This window comes from Myiozetetes cayanensis, unplaced genomic scaffold, assembly GCF_022539395.1.
Source record: "Myiozetetes cayanensis isolate MyiCay16 unplaced genomic scaffold, myiCay2020 scf978, whole genome shotgun sequence".
NCBI classification, from domain to species: Eukaryota; Metazoa; Chordata; class Aves; order Passeriformes; family Tyrannidae; genus Myiozetetes; species Myiozetetes cayanensis.
In genome coordinates, this window is record NW_026088272.1 from 1 (window position 1) to 15,690 (window position 15,690).

General features: G+C 61.7%; 1 protein-coding gene across 1 annotated transcript; it reads left to right on the forward strand.

Moving 5' to 3' along the window:
- Positions 1 to 226: 226 nt before the first annotated feature.
- LOC126653215 (DNA (cytosine-5)-methyltransferase 1-like) lies at positions 227 to 13,842 on the forward strand (the record flags this gene model as incomplete). The annotated part of the gene is given in 13 exon segments (XM_050340739.1): positions 227 to 231; positions 327 to 371; positions 884 to 928; positions 1,053 to 1,076; positions 1,304 to 1,426; positions 1,822 to 1,988; positions 5,750 to 5,927; positions 7,110 to 7,305; positions 9,088 to 9,230; positions 9,232 to 9,252; positions 10,616 to 10,732; positions 12,320 to 12,410; positions 13,108 to 13,842. Coding segments are annotated over 13 exon segments (1,199 nt in total), but the record flags the coding sequence as incomplete, so codon positions are not given.
- Between the last annotated feature and the right edge of the window lie 1,848 nt (positions 13,843 to 15,690).

Below are 15,690 nucleotides of genomic sequence, written 5' to 3' on the forward strand. Positions count from 1 at the left end.
CTGTCCCCCTGTCCCTTTATGTCCCCCAGGCCGGGCAGTCCGGGGTGGCCTCAGGAGGTGTCCCCTGTCCCCTTTGTGTCCCCCCCAGGTCGGGTAGGCCGGGGTGGCCCAGGTGACCCTCAGGAGGTGTCCCCTGTCACCCCCAGGCTGGGCAGTCTGGGGTGACCCCGTGATGCCCTCAGGAGGTGTCCCCTGTCCCCCCCTGTCCCCGTTTGTGTCCCCCCAGGTCGGGTAGGCTGGGGTGGCCCAGACTCAGTCCAAGGTGGCCCAGGTGACCCTCAGGAGGTGTCCCCTGTCCCCTTTGTGTCCCCTTTGTGTCCCCCCAGGCTGGGCAGTGTGAGGTGGCCCAGACTCTGTCCGGGGTGGCCCAGGTGCCCCCCCAACCCCCTCAGGAGGTGTCCCCTGTCCCCTTTGTGTCCCCCCAGGCCGGGCAGTCCGGGGTGGCCCAAACTCTGTCTGGGGTAGCCCAGATGACCCCCCAGCCCCCTCAGGAGGTGTCCCCATGTCCCCTCTGTGTCCCCCCAGGCCGGGCAGTCCGGGGTGGCCCAGACTCACTCTGGGGTAGCCCAGGTGACCCTCAGGAGTTGTCCCCTGTCCCCCCCAGGCCGGGCAGTACGGGGTGGCCCAGACTCAGTCTGGGGTGTCCCAGGTGACCCTCAGGAGGTGTCCCCTGTCCCCTTTGTGTCCCCCCCAGGCCAGGCAGTCCGGGGTGGCCCAGACTCGGTCCGGGGTGGCCTCAGGAGTTGTCCCCTGTCCCCGTTTGTGTCCCCCCAGGCCGGGCAGTCCAGGGTAGCCCAAACTCAGTCTGGGGTGGCCCAGGTGCCCCCCCAGCCCCCTCAGGAGGTGTCCCCTGTCCCCTCCTGTCCCCTTTGTGTCCCCTCAGGCCGGACAGTCCGGGGTGGCCCAGACTCAGTCCGGGGTGGCCCAGGTGACCCTCAGGAGGTGTCCCCTGTCCCGTTTGTGTCCCCCCCAGGCCGGGCAGTCCACGGTGGCCCAGATGACCCCCCCAGCCCCCTCAGGAGGTGTCCCCTGTCCCATTTGTGTCCCCCCAGGCCGGGCAGTACGGGGTGGCCCAGGTGACCCTCAGGAGTTGTCCCCTTTGTGTCCCCCCAGGCCGGGCAGTCTGGGGTGGCCCAGACTGGACCCTTTGTGTCCCCCCAGCCCCCTCAGGAGGTGTCCCCTGTCCCCTTTGTGTCCCCCCAGGCCGGGCAGTATGGGGTGGCCTAGACTCGGTCCAGGGTGGCCCAGACTCGGTCCAGGGTGGCCCAGGTGACCCTCAGGAGTTGTCCCCTGTCTCCCCCAGGCCGGGCAGTACGGGGTGGCCCAGATGACCCCCCAGCCCCCTCAGGAGTTGTCCCCTGTCCTGTTTGTATCCCCCCAGGCCGGGCAGTACGGCGTGGCCCAGACTCAATCTGGGGTGGCCCAGGTGCCCCCCCAGCCCCCTCAGGAGTTGTCCCCTGTCCCCTTTGTGTCCCCCCAGGCCGGGCAGTCCAGGGTGGCCCAGACTCAGTCTGGGATGGCCCAGACTCGGTCCGGGGTGGCCCAGACTCAGTCCGGGCTGGCCCAGATGACCCCATGATGCCCTCAGGAGTTGTCCCCTGTCCCGTTTGTGTCCCCCCCAGGCCGGGCAGTCCGGGGTGGCCCAGACTCACTCTGGGGTAGCCCAGGTGACCCTGTAGCCCCCTCAGGAGTTGTCCCCTGTCCCCCCCAGGCCGGGCAGTACGGGGTGGCCTAGACTCGGTCCGGGGTGGCCCAGACTCGGTCCAGGGTGGCCCAGGTGACCCTCAGGAGTTGTCCCCTGTCCCGTTTGTGTCCCCCCAGGCCGGGCAGTACGGCGTGGCCCAGACTCGCCGCCGGGCCATCGTGCTGGCGGCGGCCCCCGGGGAGAAGCTGCCGATGTTCCCCGAGCCCCTGCACGTCTTCGCCCCCCGCGCCTGCAAGCTCAGCGTGGTGGTGGACGACAAGAAGTTTGTCAGCAACATCACCAGGTGAGGGAAACCTTCTCCTTCCAGCACCCCCACAAACCTCCATTCCCCTCCTCCTCCTCCTCCAACCCCTGCCTGGGGGCCACCACCAGGTTGGGGACAGCTCTGGGGACAGCTCTGGGGACAGATCTGGGGACAGTTCTGGGGACAGGTTGGTGGCCCTGGTGTCTCTGATGGCTCTGGGGGCAGGTTGGTGGCCCTGGTGGCTCTGGGGACAGGTTGGTGGCCCTGGTGGCCCTGGTGGCTCTGGTGGCTCAAGGTCCCCTTCCCCCTGCCCAGGGGCCACCACCAGCCTGGGGACAGCTCTGGGGACAGCTCTGGGGGCAGGTTGGTGGCCCTGGTGGCCCTGGTGGTTCTGATGGCTCTGGGGTCAGTTTGGTGGCCCTGGTGGCCCTGGTGGCTCAGGGTCCCCTCTCCCCTGCCCAGGGGCCACCACCAGCCTGGGGACAGCTCTGGGGACAGCTCTGGAGTCAGTTTGGTGGCCCTGGTGGCTCAGGGTCCCCTCTCCCCTGCCCAGGGGCCACCACCAGCCTGGGGACAGCCCTGGGGACAGCTCTGGGGACAGTTCTGGGGTCAGGTTGGTGGCTCTGGTGGCTCAGGGTCCCCTCTCCCCTGCCCAGGGGCCACCACCAGGTTGGGGACAGCTCTGGGGTCAGTTTGGTGGCCCTGGTGGCTCTGGTGGCTCAGGGTCCCCTCTCCCCTGCCCAGGGGCCACCACCAGGGTGGGGACAGCTCTGGGGTCAGCTCTGGGGACAGTTTGGTGGCCCTGGTGGCCCTGGTGGCTCTGGGGTCAGTTTGGTGTCTCTGGTGGCTCTGGGGACAGGTTGGTGGCCCTGGTGGCTCTGGTGGCTCAGGGTCCCCTCTCCCCTGCCCAGGGGCCACCACCAGCCTGGGGACAGCTCTGGGGACAGCTCTGGGGACAGTTTGGTGGCCCTGGTGGTGTCCCTGGGGACAGTTTGGTGGCCCTGGTGGCCCTGGTGGCTCTGGGTCCCCTTCCCCCAGCACAGGGGCCACCACCAGGGTGGGGACAGCTCTGGGGACAGTTTGGTGGCCCTGGTGGTTCTGATGGCTCTGGGGACAGTTTGGTGGCCCTGGTGGCTCTGGGGACAGTTTGGTGGCTCTGGTGGCTCAGGGTCCCCTCTCCCCTGCCCAGGGGCCACCACCAGGGTGGGGACAGCTCTGGGGTCAGCTCTGGGGTCAGGTTGGTGGCCCCAGGCTCTGGGACAGGTTGGTGGCCCTGGTGGCTCAGGTCCCTTCCCTCAAGCCCAGGGGCCACCACCAACCTGGGGACAGCTCTGGGGCTGTAGTTGGTGGCCATGGTGGCTCTGGGGGACAGTTTGGTGGCCCTGGTGGCCCTGGTGGCTCAGGGTCCCCTTCCCCCCTGCCCAGGGGCCACCACCAGCCTGGGGACAGCTCTGGGGACAGCTCTGGGGACACACCACCAGGGTGGGGACAGCTCTGGGGTCAGCTCTGGGGTCAGGTTGGTGGCCCTGGTGGCTCTGGGGACAGGTTGGTGGCCCTGGTGGCTCAGGGTCCCCTTCCCCCCTGCCCAGGGGCCACCACCAACCTGGGGACAGCTCTGGGGTCAGGTTGGTGGCCATGGTGGCTCTGGGGACAGTTTGGTGGCCCTGGTGGCCCTGGTGGCTCAGGGTCCCCTTCCCCCCTGCCCAGGGGCCACCACCAGCCTGGGGACAGCTCTGGGGACAGCTCTGGGGACAGGTTGGTGGCCCTGGTGGCTCTGGTGGCTCTGATGGCTCTGGGGACAGTTTGGTGGCCCTGGTGGCTCTGGGGACAGTTTGGTGGCTCTGGTGGCTCTGGGGACAGCTCTGGGGTCAGGTTGGTGGCTCTAGTGGCTCAGGGTCCCCTCTCCCATGCCCAGGGGCCACCACCAACCTGGGGACAGCTCTGGGGACAGCTCTGGGGACAAGTTGGTGGCCCTGGGGGTGTCCCTGGGCACAGTTTGGTGTCCCTGGTGATGTCCCTGGGCACAGTTTGGTGTCCCTGGGCACAGTTTGGTGTCCCTGGGGACAGTCTGGTGTCCCTGGGGACAGTTTGGTGTCCCTGGGCACAGTTTGGTGGCCCTGGTGGCTCTGATGGCTCTGGGGACAGTTTGGTGGCCCTGGTGGCTCAGGGTCCCCTCTCCCCTGCCCGGGGGCCACCACCAGCCTGGGGACAGCTCTGGGGACAGGTTGGTGGCCCTGGTGGCCCTGGTGGCCCTGGTGGCTCTGGGGACAGTTTGGTGGCTCTGGTGGCTCAGGGTCCCCTTCCCCCCTACCCAGGGGCCACCACCAGGTTGGGGACAGCTCTGGGGACAGCTCTGGGGTCAGGTTGGTGGCCCTGGTGGTGTCCCTGGGGACAGTTTGGTGGCCCTGGTGGCTCTGGTGGCTCAGGGTCCCCTTCCCCCCTGCCCAGGGGCCACCACCAGGTTGGGGACAGCTCTGGGGACAGCTCTGGGGACAGGTTGGTGGCCCTCGTGGCCCTGGTGGCTCTGGTGGTTCTGGGGACAGCTTGGTGGCTCTGGGGACAGTTTGGTGTCCCTGGGCACAGTTTGGTGGCCCTGGGCACAGTTTGGTGGCCCTGGGGGTGTCCCTGGGGACAGTTTGGTGTCCCTGGGCACAGTTTGGTGTCCCTGGTGATGTCCCTGGGGACAGTTTGGTGGCCCTGGTGATGTCCCTGGGCACAGTTTGATGACCCTGGGGACAGTTTGGTGTCCCTGGTGATGTCCCTGGGGACAGTTTGGTGTCCCTGAGCACAGTTTGGTGTCCCTGGTGATGTCCCTGGGCACAGTTTGATGTCCCTGGGCACAGTTTGGTGTCCCTGGGCACAGTTTGGTGTCCCTGGGGGTGTCCCTGGGCACAGTTTGGTGTCCCTGGGCACAGTTTGGTGTCCCTGGTGATGTCCCTGGGCACAGTTTGGTGTCCCTGGGCACAGTTTGGTGTCCCTGGGGACAGTTTGGTGTCCCTGGTGCCCCTGGTGTGTGACATTCCCCCTCCCCAGGACGTATTCCGGGCCTTTCCGCACCATCACGGTTCGGGACACGATGTCGGACCTGCCCGAGGTGTCCCTGGGGGTGTCCCTGGGGACAGTTTGCTGTCCCTGGTGATGTCCCTGGGGACAGTTTGCTGTCCCTGGTGATGTCCCTGGGGACAGTTTGGTGTCCCTGGGCACAGTTTGGTGTCCCTGGGCACAGTTTGATGTCCCTGGTGATGTCCCTGGGGTCAGTTTGGTGTCCCTGGGCACAGTTTGGTGTCCCTGGTGATGTCCCTGGGCACAGTTTGGTGTCCCTGGGCACAGTTTGGTGTCCCTGGTGATGTCCCTGGGCACAGTTTGGTGTCCCTGGTGATGTCCCTGGGGACAGTTTGGTGTCCCTGGGCACAGTTTGGTGTCCCTGGGCACAGTTTGGTGTCCCTGGTGTCCCTGGTGTCTCACATTCCCCCTCCCCAGGACGTATTCCGGGCCTTTCCGCACCATCACGGTTCGGGACACGATGTCGGACCTGCCCGAGGTGTCCCTGGGGGTGTCCCTGGGGACAGTTTGCTGTCCCTGGTGGTGTCCCTGGGCACAGTTTGGTGTCCCTGGGCACAGTTTGGTGTCCCTGGTGATGTCCCTGGGCACAGTTTGGTGTCCCTGATGGTTCTGGGCACAGTTTGGTGTCCCTGGGGGTGTCCCTGGGGACAGTTTGGTGTCCCTGGGCACAGTTTGGTGTCCCTAGGCACAGTTTGGTGTCCCTGGTGTCCCTGGTGTCTCACATTCCCCCTCCCCAGGACGTATTCCGGGCCTTTCCGCACCATCACGGTTCGGGACACGATGTCGGACCTGCCCGAGATCCGGAACGGGGCCTCTGCCCTGGAGATCTCGTACAACGGGGAGCCCCAGTCGTGGTTCCAGCGGCAGATCCGCGGCTCCCAGTACCAGCCCATCCTCAGGGACCACATCTGCAAGGTGGGCGAGGCAACTGGGGGCTACTGGGAGCAGCTGGGAGTGACTGGGAGCAGCTGGGAGCAAACTGGGAACTGGTGGGGCTGTTTGGAACTGGAGGAGCTCTTGGGATCCTGGTGGGGCTGTTTGGGAACTGGAGGATTTCTTGGGATCCTGGTGAGGCTGTTTGGGAACTGGTGGAATTTTTGGGAACTGGAGGAGCTCCTGGGAACTGGAGGAGCTCTTGGGATCCCGGTGGGGCTGTTTGGGAACTGGAGGAGATCTTAGGAACTGGTGGAAATGTTGGGAACTGGTGGAAATGTTGGGAAGTGGAGGAGCTCTTGGGGAACAAGTGGGGCTGTTTGGAACTGGAGGAGACCTTGGGAACTGGTGGAGCTCTTGGGATCCTGGTGGAGCTGTTGGGAACTGGTGGAGATGTTGGGAACTGGTGGATCTCTTGGGAACTGGTGGAAATTTTGGGAACTGGTGGAACTTTTGGGAACTGTTGGATCTCCTGGGAACTGTTGGAGCTCTCGGGAACTGGTGGAAATTTTGGGAGCTGTTGGATCTCCTGGGAGCTGTCGGATCTCCTGGGAAGTTGAGGAGCTCTTGGGATCCTGGTGGAGCTGTTGGGAACTGGTGGAACTCTTGGGAACTGGTGGAGTTCTGGGGATCCTGGTGGGGCTGTTTGGGAACTGGAGGAGCTCTTGGGAACTGGAGGAGCTCTTGGGATCCTGATGGGGCTGTTTGGGAACTGGTGGAACTCTTGGGAACTGGAGGAGCTCTTGGGAACTGTCAGATCTCCTGGGAGCTGTGGGATCTCCTGGGAAGTTGAGGAGCTCTTGGGATCCTGGTGGGGCTGTTTGGGAACTGGAGGAGCTTTTGGAAACTGGTGGAGCTCTTGGGAACTGTTGGAGCTCTTGGGATCCTGACGGGGCTGTTGGGAACTGGTGGAGATTTGGGGAACTGGTGGAGCTGTGGAGCTCTTGGGAACTGGAGGAGCTCTTTGGAAGTGGAGAAGCTTTTAGGAAGTGGAGGAGCTTTTAGGAACTGGTGGATCTCTTGGGAACTGGGGGAACTCCTGGGAACAGGTGGAGCTTTGGGGAACTGGAGGAGCTCCTGGGAGCTGTGGGATCTCCTGGGAGCTGTGGGATCTCCCGGGAAGTTGAGTCTCCCCCGTGACCGGGTGTGCACCGTCCCCCTCAGGACATGAGCGCGCTGGTGGCGGCGCGGATGCGGCACATCCCGCTGGCGCCCGGCTCCGACTGGAGGGACCTGCCCAACATCGAGGTGCGCCTGTCGGACGGCACCACCACCCGCAAGCTGCGCTACACCCACCACGAGAGGAAGAACGGCCGCAGCAGCTCCGGAGCCCTGCGCGGCGTCTGCTCCTGCGCTGAGGGTGGGTGACCCTTCCCAGCCCAAAAAAAACCAGTCTGGAGTGGGTTTGTGTGTCTAAAAACCAGTCTGGAGTGGGTTTGTGTGTCTAAAAACCAGTCCAGAGTGGGTTTGTGTGTCTGTCCCCCCCAGAAAAACCAGTGTGGGTTTCCCCCCCAAAAAAAACCAGTCTGGAGTGGGTTTGTGTGTCTAAAACCAGTCTGGAGTGGGTTTGTGTGTCCCTGTCCCCAAAAAACCAGTTTAGAGGGGGTTTGTGTGTCTAAAACCAGTCTGGAGTGGGTTTGTGTGTCTGTCCCTGTCCCCACTGCGCGGCGTCTGCTCCTGCGCCGAGGGTGGGTGACCCTTCCCAGCCCAAAAAATATCCAATTTAGAGGGGTTTGTGTGTCCCTGTTCCCCAAAAAACCAGTCTGGAGTGGGTTTGTGTGTCTGTCCCTGTCCCCCCTGCGCGGCGTCTGCTCCTGCGCCGAGGGTGGGTGACCCTTCCCACCCCCAAAAAATTCAATTTAGAGGGGGTTTGAGTGTCTAAAAACCAGTCTGGAGTGGGTTTGTGTGTCTAAAACCAGTCTGGAGTGGGTTTGTGTGTCTAAAACCAGTCTGGAGTGGGTTTGTGTGTCTAAAACCAGTCTGGAGTGGGTTTGTGTGTCTAAAACCAGTCTGGAGTGGGTTTGTGTGTCTAAAACCAGTCTGGAGTGGGTTTGAGTGTCTGTCCCCCCAAAAACACCAGTCTGGAGTGGGTTTGTGTGTCTAAAACCAGTCTAGAGTGGTTTGTGTGTCTAAAACCAGTCCAGAATGGGTTTGTGTGTCTGTCCCCCCAAAAAACCCAGTCTGGAGTGGTTTGTGCGTCTAAAACCAGTCTGGAGTGGGTTTGTGTGTCTGAAACCAGTCTGGAGTGGGTTTGTGTGTCTGAAAACCAGTCTGGAGTGGGTTTGTGTGTCTGAAAACCAGTCTGGAGTGGGTTTGTGTGACTAAAACCAGTCCAGAGTGGGTTTGTGTGTCCCTGTCCCCAAAAAAACCCAGTCCAGAGAGGGTTTGTGTGTCTGAAACCAGTCTGGAGTGGGTTTGTGTGTCCCTGTCCCCAGAAAAAACCAGTCTGGAGTGGGTTTGTGTGTCTGAAAACCAGTCTGGAGTGGTTTGTGTGTCTAAAAACCAGTCTGGAGTGGTTTGTGTGTCTAAAAACCAGTCTGGAGTGGGTTTGTGTGTCTAAAAACCAGTCTGGAGTGGGTTTGTGTGTCCCTGTCCCCAAAAACACAGTCTAGAGTGACTTTGTGTGTTTGTCCCCCCCAAAAAAACCAGTCTGGAGTGGTTTGTGTGTCTGAAACCAGTCCAGAGGGGGTTTGTGTGTCTAAAAACCAGTCTGGAGTGGGTTTGTGTGACTAAAAACCAGTCTGGAGTGGGTTTGTGTGTCTAAAACCAGTCTGGAGTGGGTTTGTGTGTCTAAAACCAGTCTGGAGTGGGTTTGTCTGTCTAAAACCAGTCTGGAGTGGGTTTGTGTGTCCCTGTCCCCAAAAAAACCAGTCTGGAGTGGGTTTGTGTGTCTGTCCCCCCAGAAAACCCAGTGTGGAGTGGGTTTGTGTGTCTGTTCCCCAAAAAACCAGTCCAGAGTGGGTTTGTGTGTCTAAAAACCAGTCTGGAGTGGGTTTGTGTGTCTAAAAACCAGTCTGGAGTGGGTTTGTGTGTCTGTTCCCCAAAAAACCAGTCCAGAGTGGGTTTGAGTGTCTAAAAACCAGCCTGGAGTGGTTTGTGTCCCTGTCCCCCAAAACCCCCTCCTGGTTGTCCCCTCCCCCAGGGAAGCCGTGTGACCCGGCCGACCGGCAGTTCAACACCCTCATCCCCTGGTGCCTCCCCCACACCGGCAACCGGCACAACCACTGGGCGGGGCTCTACGGCCGCCTGGAGTGGGACGGCTTCTTCAGCACCACCGTCACCAACCCCGGAGCCCATGGGCAAGCAGGTGGGGGGAGGGGGGCAGGGGGGACACCCCCACACCAGGCCGTGGGTGCCGGGGAACCGCGTCGGTGACCGGCCGTGGGGCGGGGTTGGGTTGGGTTGAGTTGGGTTGGAGGTGCCTGATGGGTGTCCGGTTGGGTTGGGTTGGGTTGAGTTGGGTTGGTTTGGTTGGGTTGAGTTGGGTTGGGTTGGGTTGGGGGTGCCTGATGGGTGTCCTGTTGGGTTGGGATGGGTTGAGTTGGGATGGGTTGAGTTGGGTTGGGTTGGGCTGGGTTAGGGGTGCCTGATGGGTGTCCTGTTGGGTTGGTTGGGTTGAGGCTGGGTTGGGTTGAAGGTTGGGTTGGGTGGGATGGGGTTGAGTTGGGTGGGTTGGGTTGAGTTGAGTAGGGTTTGGTTGGGTTGGGATGAGTTGAGTTGGGTTGGGTTTGGTTGGGTTGGGTGGAGTGGCTGGGTTGGGTTGGGTTGAGTTGAGTAGGGTTTGGGGTTGGGTGGGGTTGAGTTGGGTGGGTTGGGTTGGGCTGAGTTGAGTAGGGTTTGTTGGGTTGGGATGAGTTGAGTTGGGTTTGGTTGGGCTGGGTTGGGTTGGGTGATGGGGTTGAGTTGGGTTGGGTTGGGTTGAGTTGGGTTGGGCTGGGTTGAGTTGGGTGGGTTGGGTTGAGTTGGAGTTGGGTTTGGCTGGGTTGGGTTGGGATGGGTTGAGTTGGGATGGGTTGGGTTGGGTTTGGTTGGATTGGGTGGGGTGGGGTGGGGTTGAGTTGAGTTGGGTTGGGTTGGGTTGGGTGGAGTTGGGTTGGGTTGGGTTGGGATGGGTGGGTTTGGGGTTGGTTGGGCTGGGTTGAGTTGGGTTGGTTTGGTTGGTTGGGTGGGTTGGGTTGGGTTGGGTTGTGGGTTGGGTTGGGTTGGTTGGGTTGGGTTGGTTTGGTTGGGTTGGGTTGGGCTGATTGGATTGGGTGAGTGTTGGGTTGGGTTGGGTTGAGTTGGTTTGGTTGGTTGGTTGATTGGGTTGGTTTGCTTGATTGGGTTGATTGGGTTGGTTGGTTGGGTTGGTAGGGTTGGGTTAGGTTGGGTTGGTTGATTGGTTGGTTTGGGTTGATTGGGTTGATTGGTTGATTGGTTGATTGGGTTGGTTGGGTTGGTTGGGTTGGGTTTGGTTGGGCTGGGTTGGGTTGGGTTGAAGGTTGGGTTGGGATGGTTTGAGTTGGGATGGGTTGAGTTGGGTTGGGTTGGTTGGATTGGGTGTGGGTGGGCTGGAGTTGGGTTGGGTGGTTTGGGTTGAGTTGGGTTGGGATGGGTTGAGTTGGGTTGGGTTGGGTGGTTTGGGTTGGTTGGGTTGGTTTGGTTGCCCAAACTCGGCTGTCTCGTGGCAGGGCCGGGTGTTGCACCCCGAGCAGCACCGCGTGGTGAGCGTGCGGGAATGCGCCCGTTCCCAGGGATTCCCGGACACCTACCGGCTCTTCGGGAACATCCTGGACAAGCACAGACAGGTCAGGCCACGCCCTGCCACCATGGGGTCCCCGTGTCCTGGTGTCCCAGTGTCCCCAGTGTCCCATTATCCCATTGTCCTGGTGTCCCAGTGTCACCAGGATCCCATTATCCTGGTGTCCCAGTGTCCCCAGTGTCCCATTATCCCATTGTCCTGTTATCCCAGTGTCACCAGTGTCCCATTATCCCATTGTCCTGGTGTCCCAGTGTCCCATTATCCCATTGTCCTGTTATCCCTGTTGTCCCCATTATCCCCACTGTCCCCATTATCCCCATTATCCCCACTGTCCCCACTGTCCCCACTGTCCCCACTGTCCCCATTGTCCCCATTATCCCCATTATCCCCATTATCCCCATTATCCCCATTATCCCCACTGTCCCCACTGTCCCCACTGTCCCCACTGTCCCCATTATCCCCACTGTCCCCACTGTCCCCACTGTCCCCATTATCCCCATTATCCCCATTATCCCCACTGTCCCCATTATCCCCATTATCCCATTGTCCCCACTGTCCCCACTGTCCCCATTGTCCCCACTGTCCCCACTGTCCCCATCATCCCCACTGTCCCCATTATCCCATTATCCCCCCTGTTGTCCCCATTGTCCCCACTGTCCCCATCATCCCCCCTGTCCCCATCATCCCCCCTGTCCCCATCATCCCCACTGTCCCCATCATCCCCAGTGTCCCCATTATCCCCATTATCCCTCCTGTTGTCCCCATTGTCCCCACTGTCCCCATTATCCCCACTGTCCCCATATCCCCATTATCCCCAGTGTCCCCCCAGTATCCCCAGTGTCCCCAGTGTCCCCTCTGTCCCCGTGTCCAGGTGGGCAATGCGGTGCCCCCTCCCCTGTCCCCATTATCCCCCAGTGTCCCCATTATCCCCATTATCCCCTTATCCCCATTATCCCCATTATCCCCAGTATCCCCAGTATCCCCAGTATCCCCATTATCCCCCCAGTGTCCCCCCAGTGTCCCCAGTGTCCCCAGTGTCCCCAGTGTCCCCGTGTCCAGGTGGGCAATGCGGTGCCCCCTCCCCTGTCCCCATTGTCCCCATTATCCCCATTATCCCATTATCCCCATTATCCCCATTGTCCCCATTATCCCCAGTGTCCCCAGTGTCCCCAGTTTCCCCAGTGTCCCCAGTATCCCCAGTATCCCCAGTATCCCCAGTGTCCCCAGTGTCCCCAGTGTCCCCTCTGTCCCCGTGTCCAGGTGGGCAATGCGGTGCCCCCCCCTGTCCCCATTATCCCCAGTGTCCCCATTATCCCCAGTGTCCCCAGTATCCCCACTGTCCCCATTATCCCCATTGTCCCCACTGTCCCCAGTGTCCCCACTGTCCCCCCAGTTTCCCCCCATTATCCCCCAGTGTCCCCAGTGTCCCCTGTGTCCCCGTGCCCAGGTGGGCAATGCGGTGCCCCCTCCCCTGTCCCCATTATCCCCATTGTCCCCATTATCCCCATTATCCCATTATCCCCATTATCCCATCATCCCTAGTGTCCCCCCAGTGTCCCCCCAGTGTCCCCAGTATCCCCAGTGTCCCCATTATCCCCAGTATCCCCAGTGTCCCCTGTGTCCCCGTGTCCAGGTGGGCAATGCGGTGCCCCCTCCCCTCGCCAAGGCCATCGGGCTGGAGATCAAATCCTGCGTGGTGGCCAAACTGCGCCAGGACACGGCCCGTGAGTGACCCCATTGTCCCCTCCCGGGGGGTCTGGGGGGTCCCTGGGGTCCCTCTGGGGTCTGGGGGGTCTCTTTGGGGTCAGTGGGGTCTGTGGGGTCCCTTTGGGGTCTGTGGGGTCCCTGTGGGGTCCCTGTGGGGTCTGGGGGGTCCCTTTGGGGTCAGTGGGGTCTCTTTGGGGTCAGTGGGGTCCATGGGGTCCTTGTGGGGTCTGTGGGGTCCCTTTGGGGTCAGTGGGGTCAGTGGGATCCCTCTGGGGTCAGTGGGGTCCCTGTGGGGTCAGTGGGGTCCCTGTGGGGTCCCTTTGGGGTCAGTGGGGTCCTTGTCCCCTCCCAGGGGTCCCTTTGGGGTCCATGGGGTCTGTGGGGTCAGTGGGGTCCCTGTGGGGTCAGTGGGGTCCCTGTGGGGTCAGTGGGGTCCGTGGGGTCCCTTTGGGGTCAGTGGGGTCAGTGGGGTCCCTTTGGGGTCAGTGGGGTCCCTTTGGGGTCTGTGGGGTCCCTTTGGGGTCAGTGGGGTCCGTGGGGTCCCTTTGGGGTCAGTGGGGTCCCTTTGGGGTCAGTGGTGTCCGTGGGGTCCCTTTGGGGTCCGTGGGGTCCCTTTGGGGTCTGTGGGGTCCCTGGGGTCTCTGTGGGGTCCGTGTTGTCCCCATTCCCCCCCAGGTGTCCCTGATTGTCCCTCTGTCCCCGCTGTCCCCGCAGGTTCCGGGCTGGCCCCGATGGAACCGTTGGAATCCGCCGGCTGAGCCCGGAGGGACCCCCTTTTTTTTGGGGGGGAAGGGGGGGAATCAGGGGGGGCTCCTGGGGTTGTTTGGCCTTTTTTGGGGATTTTTTTTTTGCTTTGCTTTGTTTTTTTTTTTTCTTTTCCTTTTTTCCTCTTTTTTCCCCAATTTTTTTCCTATTTTCTCTTTTTTTCTTTTCTCCCCCTTTTCCTCCTCATTTTCTTCCCCTTTTCCTTTTCTCCTCTTCTTTCTCCTTCCCTTCTTTCCTTCCCTTTTCCCCTTCTTTTTTCCCCATCCATTTTCCCTCTTTTATCTGCTTTTTTTCCTGCTTTTTTCCCATCCATTTTCCCCTCTTTTTTCTGCTTTTTTTCCTGCTTTTTTCCCATCTATTTTCCCCTCTTTTCCCCACTATTTTCCCCTCTTTTTTCCTGCTTTTCCCCCCTCTTTTTCCCATCTATCCCCCCTTTTTTCCCCTCTTTATTTTTTTACCCCCCCCTTCTTTTCCTCTATTTTAATTTTAACTCTTTTTCCCTCGCTTTCCACTTTTGCTTTTTATTTCTTTTTTTATTTTAACCCCTTGCCCCCAGGCCCGGCCCTTCCCCCCTCATTTTTATCTCCCCCGCGGCTGCTTTGTACGAGTGGGACTCGACAAACTCCTTTCCGTAGTTTTTTATATGTTGTAATATTTCTTCAAATAAATCGCGCCTATAAATTATTATTATTTTTTTAATTAATAAATTCTTCGGTCGCTCCGAGTAGGCCGCAAAGCCTCACTGCGAGTGGGGGGGGGCGTTGCTAAGCAACCGTTTCCCGCCATGCCCCTCGCTGGGGGCACTTCCGGCGGAAGTGACGTAGGGCTCTTTCCGGTGTGGAGCGTGAGGGAGGCTGAGGCGATGCCGACCGGGGACTTCGAGTGAGGGGGGAAAGGGCGGGAAGGACGCGCTAAACGGGGGGGTTTGGGGTTTTTAGGGGGTCTTGGGGGGTCTTTGGGGTGGATGCGGGAGGAGGGGGTTTTGGGGGTTTCTGGGTTGGGGGCGGGAAACGGGATGGGGCCTGGAGGGCCCCGGGCGGGAGTCTCGGAATGGTGGCGGGGGGGCCGGTTGGGGGTTCTGGAAGGTCCCGATTGGGGGTCCCGGAGGGTTCTGGAGGGTCCCGGTTGGGGGTCCCGGAGGGTCCCGGTTGGGGGTCCCGGAGGGTTCTGGAAGGTCCCGGTTGGGGGTCCTGGAGGGTCCCGGTTGGGGGTCCCGGAGGGTCCCGATTGGGGGTCCCAGAGGGTCCCGGTTGGGGGTCCTGGAGGGTCCCGGTTGGAGTCCCGGGGTCTCTGGAAGGTCCTGGTTGGGGGTCCCGGAAGGTCCCGATTGGGGGTCCCGGAGGGTTCTGGAAGGTCCCGGTTGGGGGTCTCGGAGCGTCCCGATTGGGGGTCCCGGTTGGGGGTCCCGGTTGGGGGTTCTTGTTGAGGGTCCTGGAAGGTCCTGGAAGGTCCCGATTGGGGTCCTGGAAGGTCCCGGTTGGGGGTCCCGGCGTGTTCTGGAGGGTCCCGGTTGGGGGTCCCGGAGGGTCCCAGTTGGGGGTCCTGGAGGGTCCTGGTTGGGGTCCTGGAAGGTCCTGGAAGGTCCCGGTTGGGGTTCTGGAAGGTCCCGGTTGGGGGTCCTGGAAGGTCCCGATTGGGGGTCCTGGTTGGGGGTCCTGGGTTGAGGGTCCTGAAGGTTCCGGAGGGTCCTGGTTGGGGTCCCGGGGTGGGGACACACAGGGGGTCTGGGGGGGATGACATAGGGGGTCTGAGGGGGTGACAAGGGGGCTCTGAGGTGGGTGACAAGGGGGCTCTGAGGGGGTGACAAGAGGGGGTCTGAGGGGGTCTAAAGGTGACAAGGGGGTCTGGGGGTCTGGGGGAGGTGACAAGGGGGTTCTGAGGTGGGGGGAGGTGACAAGGGGGGTCTGAGGGGGTGACAAGGGGGCTCTGAGGGGGTGACAAGGGGGGTCTGAGGTGGGGAGGTGACAAGGGGGTCTGAGGGGGTGACAAGGGGGGTCTGAGGGGGTGACAAGGGGGGTCTGAGGGGGGGTGACAAGGGGGGTCTGAGGGGGTGACAAGGGGGGTCTGAGGGGGTGACAAGGGGGTCTGAGGTGGGGAGGTGACAAGGGGGGTCTGAGGGGGTGACAATGGGGGTCTGAGGGGGTGACAAGGGGGGTCTGAGGGGGTGACAAGGGGGTCTGAGGGGGCAGGGTCTGAGGTGACAAGGGGGGTCTGAGGGGGTGACAAGGGGGGTCTGAGGGAGGTGACAAGGGGGTCTGAGGGGGTGACAAGGGGGGTCTGAGGGGGTGACAAGGGGGTCTGATGGGGAGGTGACAAGGGGGTCTGAGGTGGGGAGGTGACAAGGGGGTCTGAGGGGTGACAAGGGGGTCTGAGGGGGGTCTAGAGGGGGGTGACAAGGGGGACTCTGAGGGGGTGACAAGGGGGGTCTGAGGGGGGTGACAAGGGGGGTCTGAGGGGGAGGTGACAAGGGGGTCTGAGGGGGTGACAAGGGGGGTCTGAGGGGAGGTGACAAGGGGGCTCTGAGGGGGTGAC